The sequence below is a fragment of the Ictidomys tridecemlineatus genome, chromosome 4, assembly GCF_052094955.1.
Source record: "Ictidomys tridecemlineatus isolate mIctTri1 chromosome 4, mIctTri1.hap1, whole genome shotgun sequence".
Classification (NCBI taxonomy): Eukaryota; Metazoa; Chordata; class Mammalia; order Rodentia; family Sciuridae; genus Ictidomys; species Ictidomys tridecemlineatus.
The window spans coordinates 30,962,164-30,976,794 of record NC_135480.1 but is presented as its reverse complement, the minus strand read 5'-3'; the positions used below and the strand labels follow the sequence as shown (position 1 = coordinate 30,976,794).

The following is a 14,631-nucleotide window of genomic DNA, read 5'->3' as shown; positions in this document are numbered from 1 at the left end:
ATGTGATGCTTCCTTGAGTTTTTCTAATACACTCACTATTTTAAAAATTCAAACTAGAATCTACTATGTAAAATGTATCAAATGTCTCTGCCATCTTTTAAAGTCTCTGTGTACCTTCTTTAAAGTGTCCTGCTAATCAAATGTCCAAGTGCCCAACTCATCAGCCTAAACTTTTCTAACCTGAGGTTTGTTAGAAATGTCCCATATTAGGAGCTTTTCTTCCCAACTTATAATTAGTACATATGAGCACTGAGTACCATATTGCTTTTTTTTTCCTGTATTACCAGTGGACACCAATAAAACTTGAGTCTCCATAAAATCTGTAGTTTGGAGCTGTAGATCCCAAATATCACTGAATCAGAATCTCTGAGCTTAGACCTTGGATTCTTTCTTTCTTTCAAGCTCCCTGGTGATTTCTGATTTGCAACGTTTGTAAACCACAAGAGTGGAGAAACCATTGAAATGGAAACAATCAACTTAGTAATGGAGGTCGATTGATTTTTTTTTTCTGTCCCTTCAAAGAAATAGAAGTCATGATCTCTCTTAGGTTATTATTTGTTGGTCTTTGAGAAGACGTGTGTATATTCCATCCAAATAAAATCACAACATCTTTTGCATTGGAGGGACTCTCAGGTTAGATCATGCTTTAAATTTGTTCTTTGTTACAAGTCACTTTCAAAATCAAACCTTGTCTGGTCTGTTTATTTGCCAAATTTCTCTAACCTGAAATCATACTGTTTTAGATGATGGTTGCTACTAGGAGCTATTAGGTATCCACTCAGAGGAACTGAGATGTAAAGCTTTGGTGAGTGCTGATTTCTCATTCTCATTCTAGTGCTACAGTTTGTGAGCCAGTCAGATAACATACATTCCTGCAAGTTTGCTCAGACCATGGAGCAGCGGCTGCAGAAGGCATTCCAGGATGCTGAGAGGAAGGTCCTGAATACCAAAAGCAACCTGATGGTTCAGGTAGGGAGGAGGGGTTTTAGGCTGTGTAGTTGACCATCAAAATACAAATGTTGGTAAGGAATGACTTGGGTCCCCTATTTCTTATGTAAGTGTAACTTGCTACTTGGATGGATGATGTAGACAGTCATGGCATGGGTGAGGCTGTCTGGGGTCTGGCCATGACAGGAGGGATGCTGTGTCACTGAGTACCTGCTGTGCTTTAGGGTTTTATATTAATTTTATTCATGTGATGCTTCCTTGAGTCTTTCTAATACATTACTATTTTAAAAAATCAAACTAGAATCTACTATGTAAAATGTATCAAATGTCTCATGTGAAATGAATCCATTTCAAATAGCTAACTCATCAAAGATTTGCCTGTTCTCTGATTTACATTGGATTGTACTCCTGATAGCCACATGAACAATCATCTCTCTCTCTCTCTCTCTCTCTCTCTCTCTCTCTCTCTCACACACACACACACACACACACACACACACACACATACACACACACATTTTGTATAGAGGGCTTACAATATGTTGGGAACCATGGTGGGTTTTACAAATATTTTGCTACAAAATACTCAATACATCTTTCTGAACTATCCTTACCCTCATTTTATATGACAGGGAACTAAGAGAGAGGTTATGAACCTTCCAGAAGGTCATATAGTTGGAAAAGAATGGAACAAAAACTTGAGCCAAAAATCATCCTCTTATCTACTAAGCTATACCAGCGTCTCTGCAATATGGCAATGAGGGCCTCCACAAAAGTTTTTGGAAACACATGAATTCTTTCCCAGGGAAATCCCCCTCCTGGTACACCATGTATTTCGGCTTCCTGGATAACAGTGCACAAACCACTGACATCCTTTTTCAGACCCAGTTTCTTCAATTACATAGATATCATCCCACTAAGGACAGATGCTTCTTAATGATATTCATCCACCCCCCAAATTTCTCTAATTAACTCTACTGTTCAATGTCTCTGTTTTGACTACTGACTAAAGCCTTTGCAATTAGACCCAGAGCTTTTGAAATTGACATTTAGCATAAGTGAATTATCAGCAAAGCCAATATGATGTAGAAAGCATACAATTTAATTTGAGTGAGCAGCTTTCTTTTGCTAGTTTCATCCAAAGTGTATAGGGAAGTGTCTCATTATGATTTAGTTCATATTAGACTAGGATCTAAAAATATGTCAGAGACTTAAGATTTATGTAAGGAGTGTGACTCAGCTGTCTTGTGGGGATGCTTTTTCTTTCTGATTGGATTTGTGATTCTCACAGGTGCATGAGCCTAGTTAGATCTTGGCAGCAGAGCATACTTTAATTGTATTCAGGAAGCACAGACTTATTGAGTGCTTGCTATTTATCAATCACTGGGAGGGACACCAAGATAAATAAGCTGCCCTTGGCCTTAAGAAGCCTCTCTTGTGTTGTTAGGTACTAATTATGCACCATTAGATGAAATTTTGTCAACCAACTAACAAAGCTTCCTTGGAAAAGACTATAACAGTGATTTGAACATTGCATCTAATAGATTTTAGATGCTCTTGAACATTTTGAAAACTATTTAAATTAATGGATAATCAAATCAATCATTTTATTAACTATTTTGCTTTTTGCCTTGGAGGAGAGGTAACCCAGAACCAAATCTGTTGTATAACTTCAGCAACCCTCTTGTCCCTATGTCACGCATAGATAAGTACATGCTAACCACATCCCTGTCTTTTTATCTGTTTTTCTAGGATGCGCTTTTGTAATGAATAACTTTCCATTTTATTGTATTAAATAAAATGTGCAAGGTACCTTGAATCTTTAATGGAATATGATCATGTAAATAGTTAATTAAGAGTCACTGAAAAGATGACTTTTAAATTTTGTCTAGCTTTGGTATTATGGGCTAGATTGCAGTTGATTCAATTATGACTGCTTTGTTTGTGACAGAATCCAAGCTTATAAGGCCAAAAAAAAAAAAAAAAAAAAAAAGAGGAAGCAATTAGCTCACACAGCTGAAAAGTTCACAGCTTAATTACTTTAGGCACAACTAAATCCAGGTGCTGCAGTGATTTCTTCATGATGTTCTCTCTTCATCTCTTGGCTTGTTTTTCTCTGGTTCTGTCTGGTGGCCTCTGGTGCCTCATCCTTACTGCTTATAGTCTTGTGGTAGCAAAGTACCATTTTTGGTGTCATTTCAGTCAAACCCCTGGGATTGGTTCTCCTTGGATCAACGGTGTTCATTTCTGAATCCGTGACTGTGGCCAAGGAGATGAAATGTCCCAATCAACCAGGCCTGGCTCAGATGCCCACTCCTGGAGCCTGGGTGGGGCAGCCCCATCCAAAGCACATGGACAGAGAGGAGAGGAGAGGTGGTTCCCAAAGGGTATTGTGGTGCTGTCCTAGAAGAAGGGAGAATGGGTGCTGGGCAGCCAGAACAACAGTTCTCGGCTCCATCAGCCTGAAGGACTAATTAGCTAAATGAATTGTTGTGTGAGTGAGTGAGAAGTCAGAGACCAGGTCAGGAGCTACAGGCACCTGAGAGTAAAGATGTGATAGGAAAGTGTCCCCTGCAAGAGCTGCTTCTATTTAAGGACAGGCATGACTCTCAGGGACCAGTGTTGTGGCTTTGGTCTCAGACCTATGGACCTCTTATTTTTGGAGCTTGTGTAGCTACCAAGAATGGTCACTATTTTCTTGGTTATAAAAAGTGAGTGTATTCAAGAAGATCAAATAAATGGAAAGGCATCCTATGTTCATGGATTGGGAATCTAAAAATTGATGTCAGTATTACCCAGGGGATCTATAGATTTGATGTAATCCCTATCAAAATCCCAGTGATCTTTTATTTGCAGAAATAGAGAAACTCATCCTAAAATTCAAGTGGAATTTCGAGAGACCTTGAATAGCCAAAGGAATCTTCAAAGAGGACAAAGTTTGGAGGTTTCACAACTTCTAATTTCAAAACAGAAATCAAAAAGCTATGCTACTCCCAAAAACATGGTTCCAGCATAGAGACAGAGACCAACAGAATAAAGCAGAGCTCAGAAATAAATCCTTTTGTATATGCTCAAATTATCATTGACAAGGGTGCCAGGACTATTCAGTGGGGGAAAGGTTAATCTTTTTAACAAGTTGGGAAAACTAGATTTCCACATGCAAAGGTATGAAGCTGGATCCTAACCTATCATCTCCTCAAATTGACTCAAAGTGGATCAAAGACCTCATTAGAAAACCTAAAACTGTAGGACTCAGAGGAAAAACTTCATGACACTGTATTTGGCAATTTGTTGGATATGTCATCAAAAGCACAGGCAACAGGAGAAACAATAAATAAATCAGACTTCATCAGTTAAAAACTTTGTCCATCAAAAGACACTACCTACAGAGTGAAAAGAGAACCCACCGAATAGGTAAAAATATTTGCAAATCATATATCTGATAAGTGGTTAATATCCAGGACATGTAAGCATGTAAAGAACTCCACCAACCCAACAATAAAAAAGCCCAAACAATTCAATTAGAAATGAGAAAGGAGTTGAATAGATATTTCTCCAAAAAAAGATATATAGATAGCCAGTAAGCACTTAAGAAGATGGCCCACCTCATTAACCATTAAAGAAATGTAAAGCAAAACCATGAGCTTCTCTTCACATTGGTTAGGATGATCATTCTAAAAAACAAGAAAATATTACATGTTGGTGAGGATGGGGAGAAATTGGACCCCTTGTGCATTGCTAGTGAAAATATACATAGGGTACAGCCACTGTGGAAAACCAAATGGTGAATCCTTTAAAAATTAGACATAGTATTGTCTTGTGATCCAGAAAGCCCATTGCTGCATGTATGTATTAAAAAGAATTGACAGCAGGGAGTCAAATAGTTCTTTGTACACCTGTATTCATAGCAGCATTGTTCACAACAGCCAAAAGGTAGAAGCAACACAGGTGTCCATCAAGAGCTGAATGGATAAATTCTTTTACTTTTTGGTACCTTGGACAGAGGCCTGAATACTTGGGTCAATAAGCCACATTCTAGCAGAAATGTTGACTTGATTTATCTTTTTCTTTTCTTTTGGTACTAGGGACTGAAGTCAGGGCCACTCAACCACTGAGCCACATCCCCAGCCCTATTTTATATTTTATTTAGAAATAGGGTCTCACTGAGTTGTTTAGTGCCTCGCTTTTTTGGCTGAGGCTGACTCTGAACTCATGATCCTCCTGCCTCAGCCTACCGTGCCCACCGCGCCTCCTCAATTTATCTTTAATTGTGGGAATATGGCTCTGGGTTAGAGAATTGAAAGAGAACTTCAAGTGTGGGAAAAAGTGGGAGGTAAAGTGCAGAAACTCATCTCAGCAGCCTTCTTCAGGGTCAAGTTTGAGAGGGATGTTGTCTTAGCACAAAGGTCTGAGAAAGTCCAGGTGTCGATTGGCCCACTGGCCCAAGCCCCCATTAGCTGAAGCCAGCAGGCACAGGAGCCCATGAGGTGGTCCACAAGGGTCTGCCCTGGGGACATGATCAGGACAGACAGATGGGTGGCAAAAATGGCTCTGGAGGGGGAGGGACTGCACAGAACCCAGCAAAAAAAAAAAAAAAAAAATGTCTCAGCGAGTCGAATGACTTCCCCTGCGTGTGTTTTTCAAATCTCATCTGGGGATATTTTTGTCCATACATTGACCTAGAAAAGTCCATTTTTCCAGCAACCAAAAAACTGAATTGGACAAAATATGAAAAGAAAACCATGCCATCTCAGGATTTTAAAAATGTTCGATATTGAATTAGTAGATCACAAGGAGATGTAATTGCTCTCAATTCTGAATCAAGTCTGTTGTGCCATGATAACGCTGGTGACTCGCTCTGTAACACCGTGCCTTCCTGGTCCTTTCAGACTTAAAACTCTGCAAATTTGGCTCTAGCTTTCCCTGTCTGAGCAGTTGTGTCTTCCTTATATTTAACATTCTTATCGTCTGCTTTATATTTCCAGAATCATAAAAGTCAATTTCTTATAGATGAGACAAATTAGCCCCCAGGAAAGATAACCACACTCATTAAGAGTCTGAAGTCAGATTTCCTGGGTTTGAATCTTGACTTTGTCACTTTTGAGCTGTGGGACCCCGGGCAAATCCCTTGGCCATTCTGGGCCTCGGTTTCCTCATCTGTAAGGTTGTGGCGAGGATGAAAGGAACCGATGCTCCCTCGGCACAATGCCCGGCGTGCAGCCAGCAATCACTGTCGATGATGGTTGTTATTCTTGTCTCTTCTTGCTGTTTTCCCTCCTCCCTCTCATTCCTACCCTGACCTTCTGCTTAAACTCCCCCTCCACGGCCTCCTGGAAACAGACCCTCATCTTATCTGCACGTCTCCCTCCCTTTTCCTCCTGTGTCAATTCAGATTGTGAGCACGTCCAACGCCTCGCAGGCCGTCACCTTGGTGTACGTCGTGGGCAATCAGAGCACATTCCTCAATGGCACGGTGGCCAGCAGTCTCCTGAGCCAGCTCTCAGCCGAGCTGGTGGGATTCTACCTCACCTACCCACCGCTCACCATTGCTGAACGTGAGTACATCACGTCACCTCCAGGGGCCCTGTTGCTTCTCTGGAGCCTTTCTCCATTCCACGAACCTCTCTTGTGCCAGACCACATGCTACCCTTACTGTCATAAAAGAACCACCCAAACGTGCAATAAATGGAGTCTGAATTGATGAAAAGTATGTTGCACAAGTCTCTTGTCTCATTGAGTTCTCAAAACCATCCTATAAGGCCAGAGCAAAATTAGAAGAAGAAACTGAAGTTCCAAGAAGTCTCACAAGATACCTACTCTCCCATAGCTGGTGAGAGCTGTCACTTGGGTTTGAACCCTGGCAGTCTGCCTTCTGACTTTATCATACTGCCTGCAAGGACAGCTGTCCTTGAGCAAACTAGGTTTCTAGGCATTTCTCCCACTTCTGCCGTTAACAAATGTTCCCGGAACTTCAGGCCCTGCCCTGGCTATAGATATCATAATGCAGCCCATTTGTAGTCAACGTTGTGATGAAATCTCCATAGTCTGTGGCCTCACCTCCCTTAATTCTTCAGTTACGTAATCCTCATTACCATGCAGCAGGCATCATCAACAATGCAGCCTACATTCTGTACCGGAACACTTACTCAGGAGTCAAAGGAAATAAAGGTTTGTATTCCTAAATTTAAATCACTCTTACGTTTCACAGGGTCAGTGGGCAAGTTTTTCGGTAAACACATAAATTGTTTCATAAGTTCCTTCTACTGTTGTTTCTGAGGCTATAAATAAATGAGATAATGTGTAGGTGATGTACTTAGCACATAGTAGCCACTGAGATTAGTTTTGAATATTTAATATATATTTGGTGAGCTTCTGCAAGCTTCCATGTGGTGAGGAAAGATGCATTTTATGGGAAAAGACGATGTAAAAGGTGACATTCTGTCACATGGAAGCATGTGAAAATTTGCTTTCTCTCATTCTTTTTATATTCTCATAAAACCACAGCTAAGATTTATTGAGCATGAACTATATACCAGACACTGTACTGATTCTTTTCCACCTGTTAACTCTGATAGTCATGATACTGGTAAAGTAGCAGGAGAACTTTTGTTACAAGCACTTGGCTACTATGTAAGTTTTTGGCATTGGAAAAAAATCCATTCAAGATATAACAGTTCCTGATGACTTTGTTGATGGCTGGATGGTTTTTAAAGAGCAAACACCAGCTAACACAGGTGGCAGCTGCGGCTCTTGATAATGAAGACTTTCCATTGGAGAAGGTTTGGATGGAAAACCTGAAAGAGCAGAAACTCAAGAAGCCCTAAACACTTTTTATAGGAAAGTTCACCTTTAACGGAGACTTTTCATTTTCTGAACAGCAAGTCAGTTCTCTGTTTTATATTTACATGTAAAACCTATAAAAGTAATTCAGTGTGTTTCCTGTTGGTTTTAGCACTGGAATATCCCAACCTTGATACATCAGAAACAACTAGAGACTACTGGGTGATTACAGGTAATCTCTCATTCTGTTACGCCCCCTCTTCATGCCGTGGGGTTGATTTGTTTGATTTTTTTTTTTTCAGTGAAAGGATTGGTCTTTTTTTTTTTTTTTTTTGGTCCTGTCTTATATGTCAAGGAGTTATTTCTCCAGGACCAGAAGTGTGTGGAAACAAGCCAAGGGAAGCCCTCACACTGATGGTGATTATTGAACATTTTAAAACTGTTACCTTGGAAGCCCCCCTCCAACCCCAGTGCTTCCTCTTTGCAAAAACTCCACCTATCAGAAGTTACCTTGTGGATGCCTAGGACACGTCCTTGTGAATGGCCCTGTGTGTACAGATGGTAGTTCTTTCTGCACTGCCTTGTAAAACCTAAAATAAAATCAGAGGAGGGCTGGATGCTCCTCCTGCCCAGTGGGAGTCCCACCCCACACCCGTCCTGGCACACCCTGACAGTGAGGGCGTGTGGAAGCGTAGGGTGTTGGGGTGATGTGTCCTTTTTTTTTCTTTTTTAACCTTGACATTTTGCAGCTGAACTTTATGAAACAGCCACAACGTTCCATTTATGTTTTTCAAAAGCCAGACAGTGCCTTCTGAAAATGAGGGAAACCAGAATTGAGAGCAAAAGGAGAGAGCAGATGTTTGTAGGAGGTAGAGTGACCTGCCCAATCATCCAGGGGAGAAGTGTGGAGAGAAGAATCTGGGTGTGCTGCGGCTGCCACGGCAAAGCACGGCAGGCTGGGGGCTTAGATAGCAGGCGTTTGTCGTCTCACAGTTCTGCGGGCTCCAAGTCTGAGATCCATGTTGGCAGCGATGGTTTCTTCTGAGGCCTTGGTTCTCCCTCTGCCGGTGCCCTAATTTCCTCTTCATATAAGGACACCAGACATGCTGGGTTAGGGCCCACTCCATGACCTCATTTTAACCTCATTACCTCTTTAAAGACTTTCTCTCCAGGTGCAGTTGCATTCTGAGTTACCTGGGTTTGGACTTCAACATGTGAATTTGGGGAACACAGTTCAGCCCAGGAGAATCTCCTGCAAGGCTTGGAAGCCACGTCTAGGGGAGGAGGCTGTTCTCAAAGTCCCCTGCACACTATTGTCCCACACTAGCTGCAGTTGGGCTGTTCCTAAAATACCAGCTAAGGGGCACCTGTCCCTGCTGGATGTGGCCTACTCAAGACCCCTTCTAAACTTCAGAAAATTCTCCCCACCACGCACACAGAGCCTTCAATATACAGATTATTTCACCTGGTAAAATAGAAGGCAAACTAAAAAGACATGTCTTAAAAGAAAATTAAAAACCCACCCATCGGGGTTTATGCCCACGAGAGAGACAGTGCTAACCCAGCGACACAGTTTTGGAACCGGGAGGTTATGTAACATTTGCAAAACTGTGTTTCCTCCTCAAGGAATGGTGCCTTTTCATGGGCAGCTATTTCCCCCTTCTCTGAACTTGAAGGTTTGCCTTGGGTGATAACGCAGCCACTCTTGACCGCGGCCTGTCCTTGACAGCCACCTGCATCACCCTTTCCTCCTCTCGCTGTGTTTGCTCTGCCTTGATTTGAGTGCCATGACATTAAGAGGAAGCCCTACCACCACCAGCAATGTCCTGCCTCCAGGGCTCTCCTGGGTCATCCCCCTGCCCGCCCACTATGCGACGACCCTCTTTCCGTTTTGCTATTTTTGCAGTTGGTGATCAGAATAGAGCTGCCACCATCACTGTGTTTGGGGCTGGTTGGATCAGTTGGTTTGTGCTTGGGAAGGGCTGGAGCCTGGTTTCAGCCTGGCCTTCGGCCTTTCCTTCCACCCAGGACCACTTTCTGAATACCTGGGTGTCCACCTCCAATCTGCCCATCACCAACAGAAGGGGAAGGACACTGGGAGCTGAGAGATGAGAGAACTTTTTAGCCTTTCCTCCAGGGCATTATAGGTGCCGTATCTTCCACTGATGCTAATAGCCGCAAGTCCCCTTTCTGTTTTTTATATTTTAAAACCCTGACATGTTTCCCAACTAAACTTATATTGAATATGTCTTTGCACACTGTACACTTCTCTCCCAGAGGGTGAATCCCTCCTCGATGGAAAGTCATTGGCTGAGGATGACCCTGCAGTTCCTTTACAGAGAACACAGGGGCTACTCTGCCCTCCAGGGACCCAAGTTCGGTTTGTGTATATGAGGCAAAATAGAAAGATCCAGCTCGATATTGCTACCTAACAGAAGTAAGATTCCATCTCAAGCTGATTCATCTCTTTAATTCACTCCAGAAGCAAAATGAACAAGACCCAGGAAGGGATGGATCAGTTCTCCAGTTCTGCTCTTAGTTACCCTGGTGTCCTTGAGCAAGTCACCCGGGCCCTCTGTGCTGCACACTCTCACCTTGAGGATGAGGGAGAGGTCTCAGCCGATCATGAAGAATCTTTGTTCAACCACAAATAAAATAATTCAACTTGAGCACAGGAGGCTGAACCAGGCCTGGTTGTGTGAATCTTAGAGCCTGATATGAGTGTAAATAAAGGAGTAAGAGAACGGTGATGTGAAAGTCATGGAATCTTCTGGATGGAGTTCCTTTGAACATAGCGAGGGACCTGCCTGCCTGCCCTAGGCTGAGTCAGTGGTGGGGGCTGAAGTGGGTGGCCGGGGGTCTGGCGGAGGTGCTGAGGTGTCTGAGCTTCTGTGTCACCCTGAGAAAGGGGGCCGCACCTCCCTGTCCACTGCCCACAGGGTGGACGGAGAGGCCCAGAGGCCCCAGGCCTGCCACACTCCTCAGGGGAAGGGAGAGGAGCCATATAGTTCCAATCTTCTCACTTTATTTCTTCCTGAATAATGAGAAGGGGCCCATTGTGACAAAGGCCATAGCTACCACTTATTCACATGCAGGCAAGTGCCTTAGAGCACTGCGTTAGAAGAATCATCTGCGCTTCACAAAGATTCAATCCTAAGGTGTTCAGATGAGGGACTAAGGCCCAGAGGAACCAAGTGACATACCCAAGAACACTCCGAAGGGGGAGCCAGGACTCAAACTCAAGCCTCTGCATGCAGCTCCTCAGCCCTCCCAGCTGCTCCCCCAAGAAGAACCTGTTCTTTTATAGGGGAGCTGGCATGAACCATGGGGGAACCGTCCAGGTGCTGACTTCTGGACCTCTGCGGGTGGCTCCCACAGCCTCCTGTGCTCCTTAGAGGCATTTTCAAATTTTTAGTATAAAATAACTACTTTAACCTCTTTAAGTGTATAATTCAGCGGCATAAGAAATATTCAGTATTGAACAGACATCACAGTCTCCATTTCTCGGACTTTGTCATCACCTTGGGGTCTTCTACTCTTGCCTTTATTTAATGTCTGCCTTTGAGTCTTGGCTGAAAGTTCCATAAATAATCCGAAAGGGGTCCCCTCTCTCACTCTCATCCACTGATCAAGGGAGGCCAACGTGGGAGTAAGACTCCAGCAGTTTGATCTGTGATTTTACTAGATGAACTACCTTTGGACCAGAAAGTTCCCGTCCCCCAGGTAGGAAGCACCCAATCCTGAGAGTCCTCTTGGGGCCCTCAGTCACACAGCGGAGCAGTTTTGCCTGTGCGGGAATTCAGCTGACAGAAGAGCTGGAGTCTCTCACAAGGGCCCTAGAAAGAGAGCTGCCGTGCACCGTCCGGGGGGATTATTTGGCATTTATGGCTTCAAAGAAGTAATTTTGGAGACCTAGCGGCGGGTTTATTTCTCTCTTGATCCCTTGCAGCTTCACGCTCTGCGTCTTGTTATTGTGTGTGTTGTTGTGGTTGACTGCGTTGTCTGGCCCCGTGTAGGATGTGATCCTTGGGGTGGGCCCTGGCAGCACCCTGCTATCCTGGGTGCCATAATAACAACACCCTTTTTATATACAAGCTATTTCCGTACCTTGGTGGACGGGCGGTGTTAACCATGCTTGGCCACAACTGTGGTCAAATGAACTCTGTTAAATGAAGCTCTTCGGTTACATTCCCAGCCCTTGTCAGTTTTGGTCTCTTAAGAAAGTGATCGTATTTTTAGTACTTGGAAGTTTTGGTGTGGCTGTTTGAAGGCCGCAGTCGTTCATCTGAGGTGAAGTGTGCTTCCAAAGGGACATGGAGCAGAGACTAGATTGGGGACGTGGCCTCAGCAGTCCTAGAGAGGCTTAGTGTTAATTTTTTAATAACTTAATTAATTAATTAATTTTTACGTGATGCTGAGGATGGAACCCAGTGCCTCCAACGTGCTAGGCAAGTGCTCTACCGCTGAGCCACAACCCCAGCCCCAGGCCTAGTGCTTATTAACACCCCCTCCATGTACTACCCATGACCTGGAACTCCCCTGTCAACACCTACATGTTGATGATAGATACTGGACATTACCAAAACCTAGCCATGGACGAAGGAACCCACCTTAAAAAAAAAAAAAAATCCTTTTTTTTAAAACCTCAAAGTCCACTAGGAATATGTTCACTGAAATGTACACTTTCTTATTCCATTTTTTACAGAGAAAGACTTGGCCTTAGAGATGGCCAGTAGCTTGCCAAGGGCCACACAACTGGCAAGAGCCAGTATAGAGAGTTTATTCTTTCCATTAAGTTGTCCTACTCTTTAGGTGGGAGAGGACCTGGGAGACTCTAGGTAGCTATAGGGGCGGTCATCATCAAGACACTGCGGAAGAGAGACAGATGAGGGTACTTAATGTGTGGTTTGCCCAGATGTAAGGGGCTGAGTTGCAGGATGGAGTTGAGATTCCTCAGCAAAGCTGTTGAGAGAGAAAACATCAAGGTAGCCCTGAGCCACGGCTTCTGAGTAGGAACCAGCTCCCAACCCAAGTCACTGACCTGCAGATCTGATGTGTTCCCATATGGGGGACTCTTAGCAATACATGTCATCTTAAATGAAGTCTGGGTTTGACAGAGCCCTGTAAGAGAGGTCACTGCTACTGGAAGAAAGAACCCAGGATTTGGAGTCAGGGCTGCTAATTATAAGCTGTGCAGACTTAGACAAGTCAATTAAACTTTTCAACATCTATAAGAGGTGGATTGTGATTCCTAACTCCTGGGCTGCTGTGAGGGTGAAGTGAGGTAAGGATGAGGTAGAGCAGAGTGACCCTTAGGGCTGTCTAGGGCAGATGGTGGTTGTGGTCCCCGGTCAGCAGGGCGTCTGTCCTCTGAGCACCCCCTCTGCCTTCTGCCTCCACAGTGCTGCAGGGCGTGGACAACTCGCTGGTGGGCCTCTACAACCAGAGTTTTGCCCGGGTTATGGAGCAACGCCTGGCCCAGCTCTTCATGATGTCCCAGCAACAAGGCCGGCGATTTAAACGGGCTACCACCCTGGGAAGCTACACTGTGCAGGTAGGTGTGGGAGAACTGAGAGGGACTGTGCTTCCTGGGCTGTACAGAGGACATCCACACTGCCACCAGCTGGGCCATTTACTCTGAGGTTTGGGGGAGTTGAGGCTCATGAACATCCTCCTACATTGTCGAATAGCTAGGTTAGGAGGGAAGGAGATCTCAGAACAAAGTCTGCATACATGGAGCTATTTCTGAAATGAAGTTTCATCGTCTGTATTCGTCAATTAAAAAATAGAACCCACCAAACTGACAGTGAAGACTTGAGCACAGAGTGATTTAGGCAAGAGATGGAGCAGGCTCTAGGGTTGCCCTCACTCCCTCTTACCATCAGTAAGTATGCCTGCCGGAATTTCAACAGCCAGCCGCGGAACTCCACTGCAGGGATGCACTTGGGATGCTGGAACCCGCCTGCCCAGGCCATGATGGCTGAAGTGCGTGGGAATTAGACAGTGGTGGGAGTACACATACCCCAGCTCCCTCACCTCTTAGCGAGGGGAATTCTGAAATGTTTCTTCATTTCCAGAGTTTTCCCACAGAAGAAAGCTTTAGTCACCCACTGTGTCATGGACTCTTTTCCCCATCCATGCATCACTTCTTCACCCTCCTGTCAGTTTCCTGCACCTCTCAGATAAACCAAGAGCACGAAACTCCTCTGTGGGGGTCTGTTCAAGGCAGTAGCCATGCCCAAGGGCAATGTTTCTAAGCCTCCCTAGATACCCAGTTCCCACAGGAGTGGGAGTGTCTCTAGCATATTCTAACCCATCCACATATCTTGAATACTCCTGACTTCACCAATGAGATCCCATTTCTAACATCTGTTGTGCTAATTAACTAAAATTATCATGCTGAGCATGATATCAAATTATAGAAGTGCCTCTGTACACGTGGGCCTCCCTAATTGGAATTTCCCAGGCTGCCCCTGGCAGGTGACCTCCTGATTGATAATTGACCTCATCTAGCCCACTTGCCTAGTGTCACACGATGAGGAAAGTCTTGAAGGAAATTGCAGACACCGTCACAGTCCGCCTGCAGATCACATCCCCGTGCAAGCATAAAAGTTAAGCAACCCATCTTCTCTCCCTGTGTGAGTCAGCATCATGCCCCTGACACCAAGCCACGTCCCCTTATTCACAGTTGGGAATCTGGCTCCTTGTCTTATTGGTTGCTGCTTTGGTTCTGAAAATCTTTGTGGTCTGTGACGACCTCATCACAAAGTAAAGGGACAGTTAATTTCACATGCTGGGTTTGTGATTTTCCCTCTGTAGGTTCCATAGAATAAGCCCTATAATCCACACTTCTCCAGATGGCAGACAGGAGGTCGGATGTCTGTGCACGAGATTTGTTATCAG

General features: G+C 44.2%; 1 protein-coding gene across 8 annotated transcripts in view; it reads left to right on the top strand.

Moving 5' to 3' along the window:
- Positions 1 to 14,631, top strand: part of Kiaa1549l (KIAA1549 like) — a 256,249-nt gene that overhangs the window by 159,002 nt on the left and 82,616 nt on the right. For 4 of the 8 annotated variants that reach the window (XM_078046263.1, XM_078046261.1, XM_078046265.1 and 1 more), the window contains 5 exons: positions 836 to 969; positions 6,341 to 6,503; positions 7,048 to 7,116; positions 7,901 to 7,960; positions 13,131 to 13,282. In XM_078046263.1, coding sequence (XP_077902389.1) covers positions 836 to 969; positions 6,341 to 6,503; positions 7,048 to 7,116; positions 7,901 to 7,960; positions 13,131 to 13,282 — 578 coding nt within the window. The remainder of the gene's footprint in view (positions 1 to 835; positions 970 to 6,340; positions 6,504 to 7,047; positions 7,117 to 7,900; positions 7,961 to 13,130; positions 13,283 to 14,631) is intronic. The other 4 variants (XM_078046259.1, XM_078046267.1, XM_078046266.1 and 1 more) reach the window with 2 other exon arrangements.